At 45.2% G+C, this 12,761-nt stretch overlaps 1 protein-coding gene across 1 annotated transcript; it reads left to right on the plus strand.

The window, feature by feature from the left end:
• Nucleotides 1-66: 66 nt before the first annotated feature.
• On the plus strand, nucleotides 67-11,155 carry LOC119948210 (40S ribosomal protein S6-like). Its single transcript, XM_038770117.1, has 4 exons — nucleotides 67-453; nucleotides 6,266-6,320; nucleotides 6,883-6,973; nucleotides 11,037-11,155. The coding sequence occupies exons 1-4, from the start codon at nucleotides 89-91 to the stop codon at nucleotides 11,153-11,155; spliced, it is 630 nt and encodes a 209-aa protein (XP_038626045.1). The 5' UTR covers nucleotides 67-88.
• Nucleotides 11,156-12,761: the final 1,606 nt, after the last annotated feature.

Below are 12,761 nucleotides of genomic sequence, written 5' to 3' on the forward strand. Positions count from 1 at the left end.
GCTTTCAGCTGGGATGCAGCATTGTCTGAAGCTTTGTTTGAGCTTTGTTGAGCCCCTCGGCTGGGCTCAAGCTGGGGCGGTGGGAGCCATGAAGCTGAACATCTCCTTCCCAGCCACAGGCTGCCAGAAGCTCATCGAGGTGGACGATGAGCGGAAGCTGCGCACCTTCTACGAGAAGTGGATGGCCACCGAGGTCCCGGCCAACTCCCTGGGCGAGGAGTGGAAGGGCTACGTGGTCCGCATCAGTGGCGGCAACAACAAGCAGGGCTTCCCCATGAAGCAAGGGGTCTTCACCCACGACCGTGTCCATCTGCTGCTCAGCAAGGGCCACTCTTGCTACCGCCCCCGGAGGACCGGCGAGCAGAAGCGCAAGTCCGTGCGTGGCTGCATTGTGGACGTCAACCTGAGCGTGCTCAACTTGGTCATCGTGAAGAAAGGCTCGCATCTCCTCCTGCCTTCAGGACATCTCCATCTGAATGTCTGCCCGCCACCTAAAATTCAACATGTCCAAGACTGAACTCCTTGTCTTCCCTCCCAAACCCTGCCCTCTCCCTGACTTTCCCATCACTGTTGACGGCACTACCATGCTTCCCATCTCACAAGCCCGCAACCTTGGTGTCATCCTCTTTTAGACTGTGAGCCCACTCTTTTAGACTGTGAGCCCACTGTTGGGTAGGGACTGTCTCTATGTGATGCCAATTTGTACTTCCCAAGCGCTTAGTACAGTGCTCTGCACATAGTAAGCGCTCAATAAATACGATTGATTGATTGATTGATCCTCGACTCCGCTCTCTCGTTCACCCCTCACATCCAAGCCGTCACCAAAATCTGCCGGTCTCAGGTCCGCAACATTGCCAAGATCTGCCCTTTTCTCTCCATCCAAACCGCTACCCTGCTCGTTCAAGCTCTCATCCTATCCCGTCTGGACTACTGTATCAGCCTCCTCTCCGATCTCCCATCCTCTTGTCTCTCCCCACTTCAATCCATACTTCACGCCGCTGCCCGGATCATCTTTGTCCAGAAATGCTCTGGGCATGTTACTCCCCTCCTCAAAAATCTCCAGTGGCTACCAATCAACCTACGCATCAGGCAGAAACTCCTCACCCTCGGCTTCAAGGCTCTCCATCACCTCGCCCCCTCCTACCTCACCTCCCTTCTCTCCTTCTACAGCCCAGCCCGCACCCTCCGCTCCTCTGCCGCTAATCTCCTCACCGTGCCTCGTTCTCGCCTGTCCCGCCGTTGACTCCCGGCCCACGTCATCCCCCTGGCCTAGAATGCCCTCCCTCCGCACATCTGCCAAGCTAGCTCTCTTCCTCCCTTCAAGGCCCTACTGAGAGCTCACCTCCTCCAGGAGGCCTTCCCGGATTCCTTCCTCTCCCCCTCATCCCCCTCTCCATCTCTCCCACCTTACCTCCTTCCCTTCCCCACAGCACCTGTATATATGTATATATGTTTGTTCGTATTTATACTCTATTTATTTATTTTACTTGTACATATCTATTCTATTTATTTTATTTTATTAATATGTTTTGTTTTGTTCTCTGTCTCCCCCTTCTAGACTGTGAGCCCACTGTTGGGTATGGACCGTCTCTATATGTTGCCAACTTATACGTCCCACGTGCTTAGTACAGTGCTCTGCACACAGAAAGCGCTCAATAGGATTGATTGATTGTTTGAATAGTTTGAATAATGGTATTTGTTAAGCGCTATACTGTACAAAGTCCTGAGGTAGATGCAAGATAATGAGGTGATTATAGTCCCTATCCCACACGGGGCTCATAGTCTAAGGGAGAGGGAGAGCGGGGGATTTTATCTCCATTTTACAGATGAGGGAACTGAGGCACAGAGAAGTTAAGCGACTTGCCTATGGTCACACAGCAGGCAAGTGGAGGATCATTCATTCAGTCATTCATTCAATTGTATTTATTGAGTGCTTACAGAGCACTGTACTAAGCATTTGGGAGAGTCCAATACAACAATAAACAGGCACACATTCCCTGCCCACAATGAACTGACAGTCTGGGGTTGGGGGGAGGAGAGGAGGAGGGGAGAGTCATCAATACAAATAAATAAATTACAGATAATAATAATAATGATGGCATTGTTAAGCGCTTACTATGTGCAAAGCACTGTTCTAAGCGCTGGGGGAATACAAGCTGATCAGGTTGTCCCACGTGGGGCTCACAGTTTTAATCCCCATTTTACAGATGAGGTAACTGAGGCCCAGAGAAGTGAAGTGACTTGGCCAAAGTCACACAGGAGACATGTGGCAGAGTCGGGATTAGAACCCATGACCTCTGGTTCCCAAGCCCGGCCTCTTTCCATTGAGCCACGCTGCTTCTCTGAGCCAGGTTGCTTACAGATATGTACATAAGTGCTGTGGGGCTGGGAGGGGGGAAGAACAAAGGAAGCAAGTCAAGTCCTCTGACTCCAAGGTCCATGCTCTTTCCATTAGGCCACGCTGCTTCCCTATAATGTAATTAAAATCTTCTTAAAACACTCCTCTGCCCTCCCTGCTTTCAGTTTCCCAGTTTCAGTTCTTCATAGAGCCACTGTTCGGATAGCCTGCTGTGGCTCATTCTTCTCATGTGTCCCACCCAGTGTAGCTGTGTTAACGTGAACAAAAGCTTCCAGATCTTCACTGTTGGTGATCATGTCTTGCCATCGGGTATTGAGTTTGGCTCAAGTGACATTGGTGGAACTGCTCAAGATGCCGGGTTCTTGAGCGAGGTCCATTCTCACAGATGGCTCTTCATCACCTTGCCCCCTCCTACCTCACCTCCCTTCTCTCCTTCTCCAGCCCAGCCCGCACCCTCCGCTCCTCTGCCACCGCTAACCTCCTCAATCAATCAATCAATCAATCAATCGTATTTATTGAGCGCTTACTGTGTGCAGAGCACTGTACTAAGCGCTTGGGAAGTACAAGTTAGCAACATATAGAGACAGTCCCTACCCAACAGTGGGCTCACATTCTAGAAGGGGGAGACAGAGAACGCCTGTCCCACCATCGACCCCCAGCCCACCTCCTTCCCCTGGCCTGAAATGCCCTCCCTCCACACATCCGCCAAGGTAGCTCTCTTCCTCCCTTCAAAGCCCTACTGAGAGCTCACCTCCTCCAGGAGGCCTTGCCAGACTGAGCCCACTTTTTCCTCTCCACCTCTCCACCTCCCCATCCCCCCCACCCTACCTCCTTCCCCTCCCCACAGCACTTGTATATATTTGTACAGGTTTTTACTCTATTTATTTTACTTGTACATATTTACTATACTATTTATTTTGTTAATGATGTGCATATAGCTTTAATTCTATTTGTTCTGACGATTTTGACACTTGTCTACATGTTTTGTTTTGTTGTCTGTCTCCCCCTTCTAGACTGTGAGCCTGTCTTTGGGTAGGGACCGTTTCCATATGTTGCCGACTTCTCCTTCCCAAGCACTTAGTACAGTGCTCTGCACACAGTAAGCGCTCAATAAATACGATTGAATGAATGAATGAATGAAAGCTGGGTAACGCTACAACTCTGTAGATTAATTTTACTTGTACATATTTACTATTCTATTTATTTTATTTTGTTAATATGTTTTGTTTTGTTGTCTGTCTCCCCCTTCTAGACTGTGAGCCCGCTGTTAGGTAGGGACCGTCTCTATATGTTGCCAACTTGTACTTCCCAAGCGCTTAGTACAGTGCTCTGCACACAGTAAGCGCTCAATAAATACGATTGAATGAATGAATGAATGAATCTTTCATGTGGTCTGGAGCCTGCTACCCAGCTGCCGCCACTCTCTGCCACTCTCTCAAAGGATGTGCTGATCTTCTTGATTCCGTTTACTATTTCTTTGTCTATCATTGCAACATTGATCAGTGTACTGCCCAGGTAACAGAATCCTAACACAGCTTTTAGCTCTTTATTTTGGGTATCCTGCTGTTGTCTTCTCCTCACATATCCCAATCATCTAAGTGACAATCAATCAATCGCACTTACTGAGCACTTACAATGTGCAGAGCACTGTACTAGTGCTTGGGAGAGTACAATCCAACATAATTAGCAGACACGTTCCCAGCCCAGAACGAGCTTACAGTCTGGCGGGGGAGACAGACATCAATATGAATAAATAATTTATAATATATAAAGATAAGTGCGTAAGTGCTGTGCAATCAGCATTGCTTCAATGCGATTGCCCTCCTTGTCATTCAAATATTGTGGCGATATTTGGGATGATATCCGCTCTATAGCTCTAGGTGGAAATGTGATTTATTTGCCCATTGTTCTTATCCAGCTAAAAAGTTTGAGCACCAGGTCTAAGGAAAAACTGGGTGGTGCACTTTCTCCATCCAAACCTCCACCCTGCTCGTTCAAGCTCTCATCCTATGCCGTCTGGACTACTGTATCAGCCTCCTCTCCGATGTCCCATCCTCTTGTCTCTCCCCACTTCAACCATACTTCACGCCGCTGCCCAGGTTGTCTTTGTCCAGAAACGCTCTGGGCATGTTACTCCCCTCCTCAAAAATCTCCAGTGGCTACCAATCAACCTACGCATCAGGCAGAAACTCCTCACCCTCGGCTTCAAGGCTCTCCATCACCTCGCCCCCTCCTACCTCACCTCCCTTCTCTCCTTCTACAGCCCAGCCCGCACCCTCCACTCCTCTGCCGCTAATCTCCTCACCGTGCCTCGTTCTCACCTGTCCCGCCGTTGACCCCTGGCCCACGTCATCCCCCTGGCCTGGAATGCCCTCCCTCCGCACATCTGCCAAGCTAGCTCTCTTCCTCCCTTCAAGGCCCTACTGAGAGCTCACCTCCTCCAGGAGGCCTTCTGAGACTGAGCCCTCTCCTTGCTCTCCCCCTCCCCCTCCTCCCCCATCCCCCCTGCCTTACCTCCTTCCACAGCACCTGTATATATGTATATATGTTTGTACGTATTTATTACTCTATTTATTTATTTATTTTACTTGTACATATCTATTCTATTTATTTATTTTATTAATATGTTTTGTTTTGTTCTCCATCTCCCCCTTCTAGACTGTGAGCCCACTGTTGGGTAGGGACCGTCTCTATATTTTGCCAACTTGTACTTCCCAAGTGCTTAGTACAGTGCTCTAAACACAGTAAGTGCTCAATAAATACGATTGACTGATTGATTGATTGATTGAGAGAACAAACCTTCTTCCAACAGATTTAACTTTGCCTTTTCAGACTTACTGCCCTACTGCCTTCTTACCCCATTAAACTCAAGATCTTTCTTTCAGTGACTTCTTAAGGATATCCTGGTAGGAATTATCTTAAGTTACCTGCCTCTGTAGAAACTCTTATTTCAAAGCCAATGGATCTGGGCCGTCTGCTTATTTCAAAGCCAATGTCCCGCCATCGACCCCCGGCCCATGTCATCCCCCTGGCCTGGAATGCCCTCCCTCCCAACATCCTCCAAGCTAGCTCTCTTCCTCCCTTCAAGGCCTTACTGAGAGCTCACCTACTCCAGGAGGCCTTCCCAAACTGAGCCTCCTCCTTCCTCTCCTCCTCATCCCCCTCTCCACCCCCCCCGTCTTACCTCCTTCCCTTCCCCACAGCACCTGTATATATGTATATATGTTTGTACATATTTATTACTCTATTTATTTATTTATTTTACTTGTACATATCTATTCTATTTATTTTATTTCATTAATATGTTTGGTTTTGTTCTCTGTCTCCCCCTTCTAGACTGTGAGCCCACTGTTGGGTAGGGACTGTCTCTATATGTTGCCAACTTGTACTTCCCAAGCGCTTAGTACAGTGCTCTGCACACAGTAAGCGCTCAATAAATACAATTGATTGATTGATTGATTGATCTGAAGAAAGGTATTATTCCTTGAGGCAATCTGTTTACATTAATCAACATTTCTCTAATACTCGTCAGTGTTTTGTAACACTTTTTCAAGTGCCAATTGCAGCTTGCCAGTTCTTCTGAAGTGTAGGGAGTGTAAATGGTGAAACCAGAACATAAGGAGGTTCCCTTGGGGCCTTTTCTGTCATTGTAATGCAGAAGGGTTTTTTTTAAGGTGTTAGCATTTTGCATAATCATTAGCTGTTTGTAGAAGATGGGAAATACTGGACAGTTCAGTTAAGCCTGATGAGCCACTGGGCTTTGCAGAGTGTTTGTTTTGCAACTTTGCTCCACTCCTTAAGTGCTCTCAAGCTGAATTTATGGATTTGACAGGGATGACTCAAAAGCAGACTGTATTTGCTATACAAGATTTCTTAATCTTCAAAAAAATTTTTTTTCTTCAAAAGGAAGAGTGGTGACATAAACGTGGTGGAAGACAACACAGCGATGGTGAAAAAATCAGTAAAGAGTTTTCATCACTCTCCATCATGCCATTTTCATTACTCTTTCAACAGCCTTGGTGGAAACATCCATTTATTAACATGAATCAATCAAACGATGGTATTTATTGGGCTCTTTCTGTCTACAGGGCACTGTACTAAGCGATAACTGCCCATTGGATGAGGAATGCACTGTACACCTGAGCAGAAGATGTAATATCAACTGTTTTCCCTTCTCTTTCAGATTAACCTTTAATTCCTAGGGCACAGAGCTATAATCTGTTTCTTGAATGTCTTTGAAAACTCCAAAGAAAAATTTAACCTGGCTCGACTCTTGATTTAATGTTTTCCCGGAAAAAAAGCCAACAAAGCATATATTCAAAGCAGCGGTTACAAAGGGAAAATAAACTTTATTTGCCACTGGCTCATGGCTTTCAAGTATTTAATATCCAGGCAATTTTGTTCTCTGCTTTTATTGGAGGTTTGCTGGTGATTTTGAGCTTGATGCACCATATAACAATGCATCAGGGGGCTGTCAATATAATACCGTGATTTATTTAAAGATTTCCATTTTATATTAGCAGATAACCATTGGGGGTGACAGTCTTTGCAGAATGAAGGAAATGGGTTTTGTGTTAAAATCAAAACAGAAGAATGATAAAAAGGCCCCCAAAGGTACCAAGTAAAGTGGTTATTATTCAAAAAGGTATCAATGTAAAAGACTCTTCAGCTATCATGTATCAGCAAGATCACTTTACTGTGACCAGAAAAAAGCTAACCCATGATGATGTAATCATCTTTTTATGGATGCCTTTCCTATTTGAGGCATTATGAGATGGGCTTTTAACCACACGGGGAAAATGTAATAATTTCATTTACTATTCAAAGAAAACAAAAGGTTCAGGCCAAGTTACACACATCAGACAGTTGTTGCAGACTTCATGCTGACCTGTGAGGGGAATGCTAAGGCTCTGGAAGAAGTGAGGTCACGGTTGGGTGGGGGTTGGGTGGGGGGGGGGGGGTGTCCCTGAGGAATGCTCTAGGATAGGAGGAAATCCACAGTTGTCTGCAAAATGGCCTCATCACATTCTGCATGCCTGGAGAAACACCTGTGACCTCACATGACGATATCGCCTGTTCGTCCTATCATTCATTCATTCAGTCGTATTTATTGAGCGCTTACTGTGTGCAGAGCACTGTACTAAGCACTTGGGAAGTACAAGTTGGCAACGTATAGAGACGGTCCCTACCCAACAGCGGGCTCACAGTCCTATCCATATTCCTATCCATATTTTCATTCAATCATTCATTCAATCGTCTTTATTGAGCACTTACTGTATGCAGAGCACTGTACTAAGCGCTTGGAAAGTACAATTCAGCAATAAAGAGAGACAATCCCTGCCCCCACACCGGGCTTACAGTCCAGAAAGACATCAATACAAGTAAATGGCTATCGATATAAATAAGTAAAATTACAGATATATACATAAGTGCTGTGGGGAAGGGAGAGGGAGGAAGAGCAAAGGGAGAGAGTCAGGGTGGCGCGAAAGGAAGTGGAAGATGAGGAAAAGTGGGGCTCAGTCTGAAAAGGCCTCTTGGAGGAGATGCGCCTTCAGCAGGGCTTTGAAGGTGGGGAGAACGATTGGTGGATTTGAGGAAGGAGGGTGTTCCAGGTCAAAGGTAGGACGGGGGCCAGGGATGGGTGGTGAGACAGGCGAGATTGAGGCACAGTGAGAAGGTTAGCACCATTCATTTATTCATTCAATCGTATTTATTGAACACTTACTGTGTGCAGAGCACTGTACTAAGCGCTTAGGAAGTACAAGTGGTAGCACATAGAATGTTGACGGCACTTCTATCCTTCCCATCTCACAAGCCCGCAACCTTGGTGTCATCCTCGACTCCACTCTCTCGTTCACCCTTCACATCCAATTCGTCACCAAAACCTGCTGGTCTCACCTCCGCAACATTGCCAAGATCCGCCCTTTCCTCTCCATCCAAACCACTACCCTGCTCATTCAATCGCTCATCCTATCCCGACTGGATTACTGCATCAGGCTTCTCTCTGATCTCCCATCCTCCTGTCTCTCCCCACTTCAATCCATACTTCACACCACTGCCCGGATCGCCTTTGTGCAGAAATGCTCTGGGCATGTTACTCCCCTCCTCAAAAATCTCCAGTGGCTGCCAATCAACCTATGCATCAGGCAAAAACTCCTCACCCTCGGCTTCAAGGCTCTCCATCACCTTGCCCCCTCCTACCTCACCTCCCTTCTCTTCTTCTACAGCCCAGCCCCCACCCTCCACTCCTCTGCCACGAATCTCCTCACCGTGCCTCATTCTCGCCTGTCCCGCCGTGGACCCCCGGCCCACGTCATCCCCCGGCCTGGAATGCCCTCCCTCCGCACATCTGCCAAGCTAGCTCTCTTCCTCCCTTCAAAGCCCTACTGGGAGCTCACCTCCTCCAGGAGGCCTTCCCAGACTGAGCCCCCTCCTTCCTCTCCCCCTCCTCCCTCTCCCCTCTTCCCCCATCCCCCCGCCTTACCTCCTTCCCCTCCCCACAGCACCTGTATATATGTATATATGTCTGTACGTGTTTATTACTCTATTTTATTTGTACATATTTATTCTATTTATTTTATTTTGTTAATATGTTTTGTTTTGTTGTCTGTCTCCCCCTTATAGACTGTGAGCCCGCTGTTGGGTAGGGACCATCTCTATATGTTGCCAACTTGTACTTCCCAAGCGCTCAGTACAGTGCTCTGCACAGTAAGAGCTCAATAAATACGATTGAATGAGTGAATGAATGAATAGAGATGGTCCCTACCCAACAACGGGCTCACAGTCTAGAAGGGGGAGACAGACAACAAAACATGTAGACAGGTGTCAAAACCATCAGAATAAACAGAATTATAGTTATATGCACATCATTAACCAGAGTAGTAAATATGTCCAAGTAAAATAGAGTAATCAATATGTACAAGTACATGCAAGTGCTGTGGGGAGGGGTAGGAGGTAGGGCGGGAGCTCGATGCGGAGAGGAGGAGGAGAGGAAAGGGGAGCTCAGTCTGGGAAGGCCTCCTGGAGGAGGTGAGCTCTCATTAGGGCTTTGAAGAGAGGAAGAGAGCTAGAAACCAGAGGTTTGTCTCCCACTGTAGACTGTCAGCTTCTTGGGGTCATGTCTACCGACTCCATGAGACTTTTCTACGAGCTCAGTACAGTGCTTAGCACACACAGCAAGGTTTCCATATAAGCTCCTTGTGGACAGGAAGCATGCCTACCAAATCTGTTGTAGTGTCCTCTCCCAAGCACTTATTACAGAGCTCTGCACATGGTAAGTGCTCCTCAAATGACTGATTGATCAACTGAGAAATACTATTGGTTCATGTGCACCTCCTTGTCCAGGATTTGGGAGGGCCATCGGTGGCCACCTCCCTGATGGGCCCTGCAAGTAGGACTGAGGCTCTGAAAGTGGGAGGTTCATAATCTCCACTCTCCTATTGAATTTGGCAATTCTTTCCAAATCAACAGTCTATCCTTTTTTAAAAATTGGAAGGAAGCCTGGGAAGGGTTACAGAGTGGGAACTGGTCAGGAAAACCGCCGGACACAAATTTTATAGGCCAAACAGAATAGGCATTTAAATTTCGATTTCCAAAATAGAAGCTTCCTTTTCATTTAAAGGGGAAGAGCGGGCCTCTGTGTTTTAGGTTGATTATATGAAAGCCACTAGCCTGGAGGGTAGGTGGTTCATTTCACAGAAATTAAGGGCAGCGGTCTTCACTTGTTCTGCACAAACGTAGGCTGGGCTGCCTGGAACAAGTGTCAACTGTGCTTCTGTTTAACTGCTTTCTTCTTCCCTTTGTCTGCCAAAGGCTCTTGGCTCCTATTGAGCTAAATGCCTAAACTGAAAAAAAGTGTATTGTCAGAACCATTATCAGTCGTTAAAATGAGTTCAAAAAGGGTACCTAACTTCTCCGAGCCCCATTATTAATGGTTTGTGCAATGGACAGTTTTCTACAAAGCCCCGAATAGTGTTCTTGTCTTTCAAGGACATCTCACTTGGGGCTGGTTGGAGAGCCCTGCTAGAAGTGCACTCTGAACTATTTCCAGAAGACTAAGCGTGTATTAGACGATTCCATTTGGGTGAAAAATTGGAAATTAATCAGACTCTATTAGCACCCAGCCGACCCAGCAGACCTTAGGAGGGGTATTTATGTCTCTGCTGCTATGCGTATTCCTCTGTTGTGATATCTGTCTGCAGGGAAATCCTCCTCTATCATGTAAAACATGATCGTCCGACAGGTGGTCTTCATTATACAGGTCACCGAAATTGTCAAGCAGCGTGGAAAGGTGGTGTTGCACCTTGAAGGTTATCAGGCCGGAGCCACGAAGTCTAAAACAATTTCTTTGACAACAGAGTAAATGGATAATATCTCTGACACGATTTGCGGCTTTCACAATGTAGAAAGGGGCCAGATGGTGAAAGCGAGCACTTCATTATCAGACTCCCCCCTCCACTGGTCTCTCCTTCCTCCACCTCCCCTAAACTTTGTCTCCCCTCCCCTGAAAAAGAGTACTGAAATTGCAAAGGAGACATTTTTTTAATTATGAGCACAACAATCGTGAATTCAAGTACATCCATTTATCAAAAAGGGCTTCCCCATCTGGCTCGAAAGCATGTTGAACGTTTTCTATATGGCAGTGGTAAGCAATTCCGATTTGTTGAGCTTTTTTTAGGTAGCACGGTGGTAGTCTCGGGCAGTGAGCATGCGTTTATCTGCTCCTATGTGTGTGTGGTCTCTTCTCCTAATTTATTTGCACTTCAACCCATTGGGATCAAACTGCAATCCCTGTAGGCAAAGACAGATTAGGGAAAGGGACTGCCGGGTTATTTTTTTTTCCTCTTCCCAGACACAGAAAGAAAAGCAACTTCTCAAGTACCACAAGTTCTTCTGGCCACTGTACAAATTGTTCTTGAGCATGGGAGAGTTTCCAAAAGACCTAATTAGCAACTCACTGCAAACATTTCTTTGCATTAGCTAATGATCCGGCTACACTTGTAAGCAAACAGAACCAACATATCTAATCAATGCAGAAAAACCAACAGAATGCCTATTAAACATCTGGATGTAATTTTCTAGTTAGAACAAAATGAAAACATATGCAGGTTCCTTTGATCTATGCCTCAACAAAGAAATTGTTGATAAAAAAGCACACAGGCCAGTCCAATGTGTCATTTTCATAAAGCCCAGTCGTTTCTCTTCAAATGCTCCCAATTTAATTTTGTTGGTTTCCTGCAATCTCTAATTTTACCATATTGTGCGAAACCACAAGAGATACTTTGGATCTGATTTTATTTGAGGTTTCACTGCTGCACGATCTGCTACTGATTTTTTTTTCCTACCTTGCCTGCAGATTTTTTGGCTGGGAGGATGAGGGGGAGGAGGGAAGGTGGGAAATGCTCTTCTGAAATTTTCTGACATTCTTGGGACCAAAGAAAAATTCCTACGTAGAAAAAAAAAATAAAACCTGAAAACAATCTATGAAATAGCTGAAAATTAATAGTTAGTGTATGGTGATAAATTGTGAAATGCTTAGCCTGATCACGTACTACATTATGTTTTGTTTTTCATAGAGAAGATATACAATTTCTTGAAATCTACATTTTGCTCCTACCCCATATTTCTTTTCAAAGCTGCAGTGTGGACTCAAATCATGGGGTAGATTTTATGATCGAGAAAAAAAACATTGCTAGCTAGCAACTTTAATATTTTAGCCTTGATTTTGCCAGAGACTGGATTCCTTATACCGCTGGTAGGTCAAGATGTAGAAATCAATTACACATGAATAGAAAAGTAAAAATGAACATCTAAGGTAAACCGAACAGTAGGACAATCCCTTTCTTTCTGTTGCAGGAAAAAAAAAGGTACTCTACTTTAAAAACACAATTTTACATGAAGCTGCATTTAATATGTGAAATGAAATCATCAACACATAAGTATATTAAAGGAAAAGATTATATCTTAACAGGCTTCAAATTGGAGAAGAAATTGTGTCTGTGATAACTAGGCTCACTATTTTCTTTTAAATAATACTGTAGATGGCCTTTACATTTATTCTTTATTTCAAACATAAGCTTAAGCTGGGTGAATGTTTCAACACCATCATTTGTAATGCAGTTTGATGAGTTTTGTAGCATAATTATTACAGCATGACAATCGAGAAGAATATATGACCTTGAAAGGGGGCAAAGTCTACTCGACTGTCTTTAAGCTACGGAGAACTCTAGAGAAAGAATAAATTAGTGAAAACTAGCCATAATTATGGTGTGCGATTAAATTAAGAGTTTCCATTTACAAGATTACTTTTATTTCTTTCCACAGATACTTGATGGAAGAAATTCTGGAATTTTATCTTCCCCACCACGGATCAGGGGAAACACTAGAGTTTTTTCATACCTGG

This window comes from Tachyglossus aculeatus, chromosome X4 (genome assembly GCF_015852505.1).
Source record: "Tachyglossus aculeatus isolate mTacAcu1 chromosome X4, mTacAcu1.pri, whole genome shotgun sequence".
NCBI classification, from domain to species: domain Eukaryota; kingdom Metazoa; phylum Chordata; class Mammalia; order Monotremata; family Tachyglossidae; genus Tachyglossus; species Tachyglossus aculeatus.

Excerpts from the sequence above, each read along its gene's own strand:
- LOC119948210 (XM_038770117.1), top strand. The coding sequence starts at position 89 with ATGAAGCTGAACATCTCCTTCCCAGCCACAGGCTGCCAGAAGCTCATC. Across the intron at positions 454-6,265 it reads AAAGGCTCGCATCTCCTCCT|GAAGAGTGGTGACATAAACG; the intron begins GCCTTCAGGACA and ends TTTCTTCAAAAG. Across the intron at positions 6,321-6,882 it reads CAGCGATGGTGAAAAAATCA|ATAACCATTGGGGGTGACAG; the intron begins GTAAAGAGTTTT and ends TTATATTAGCAG.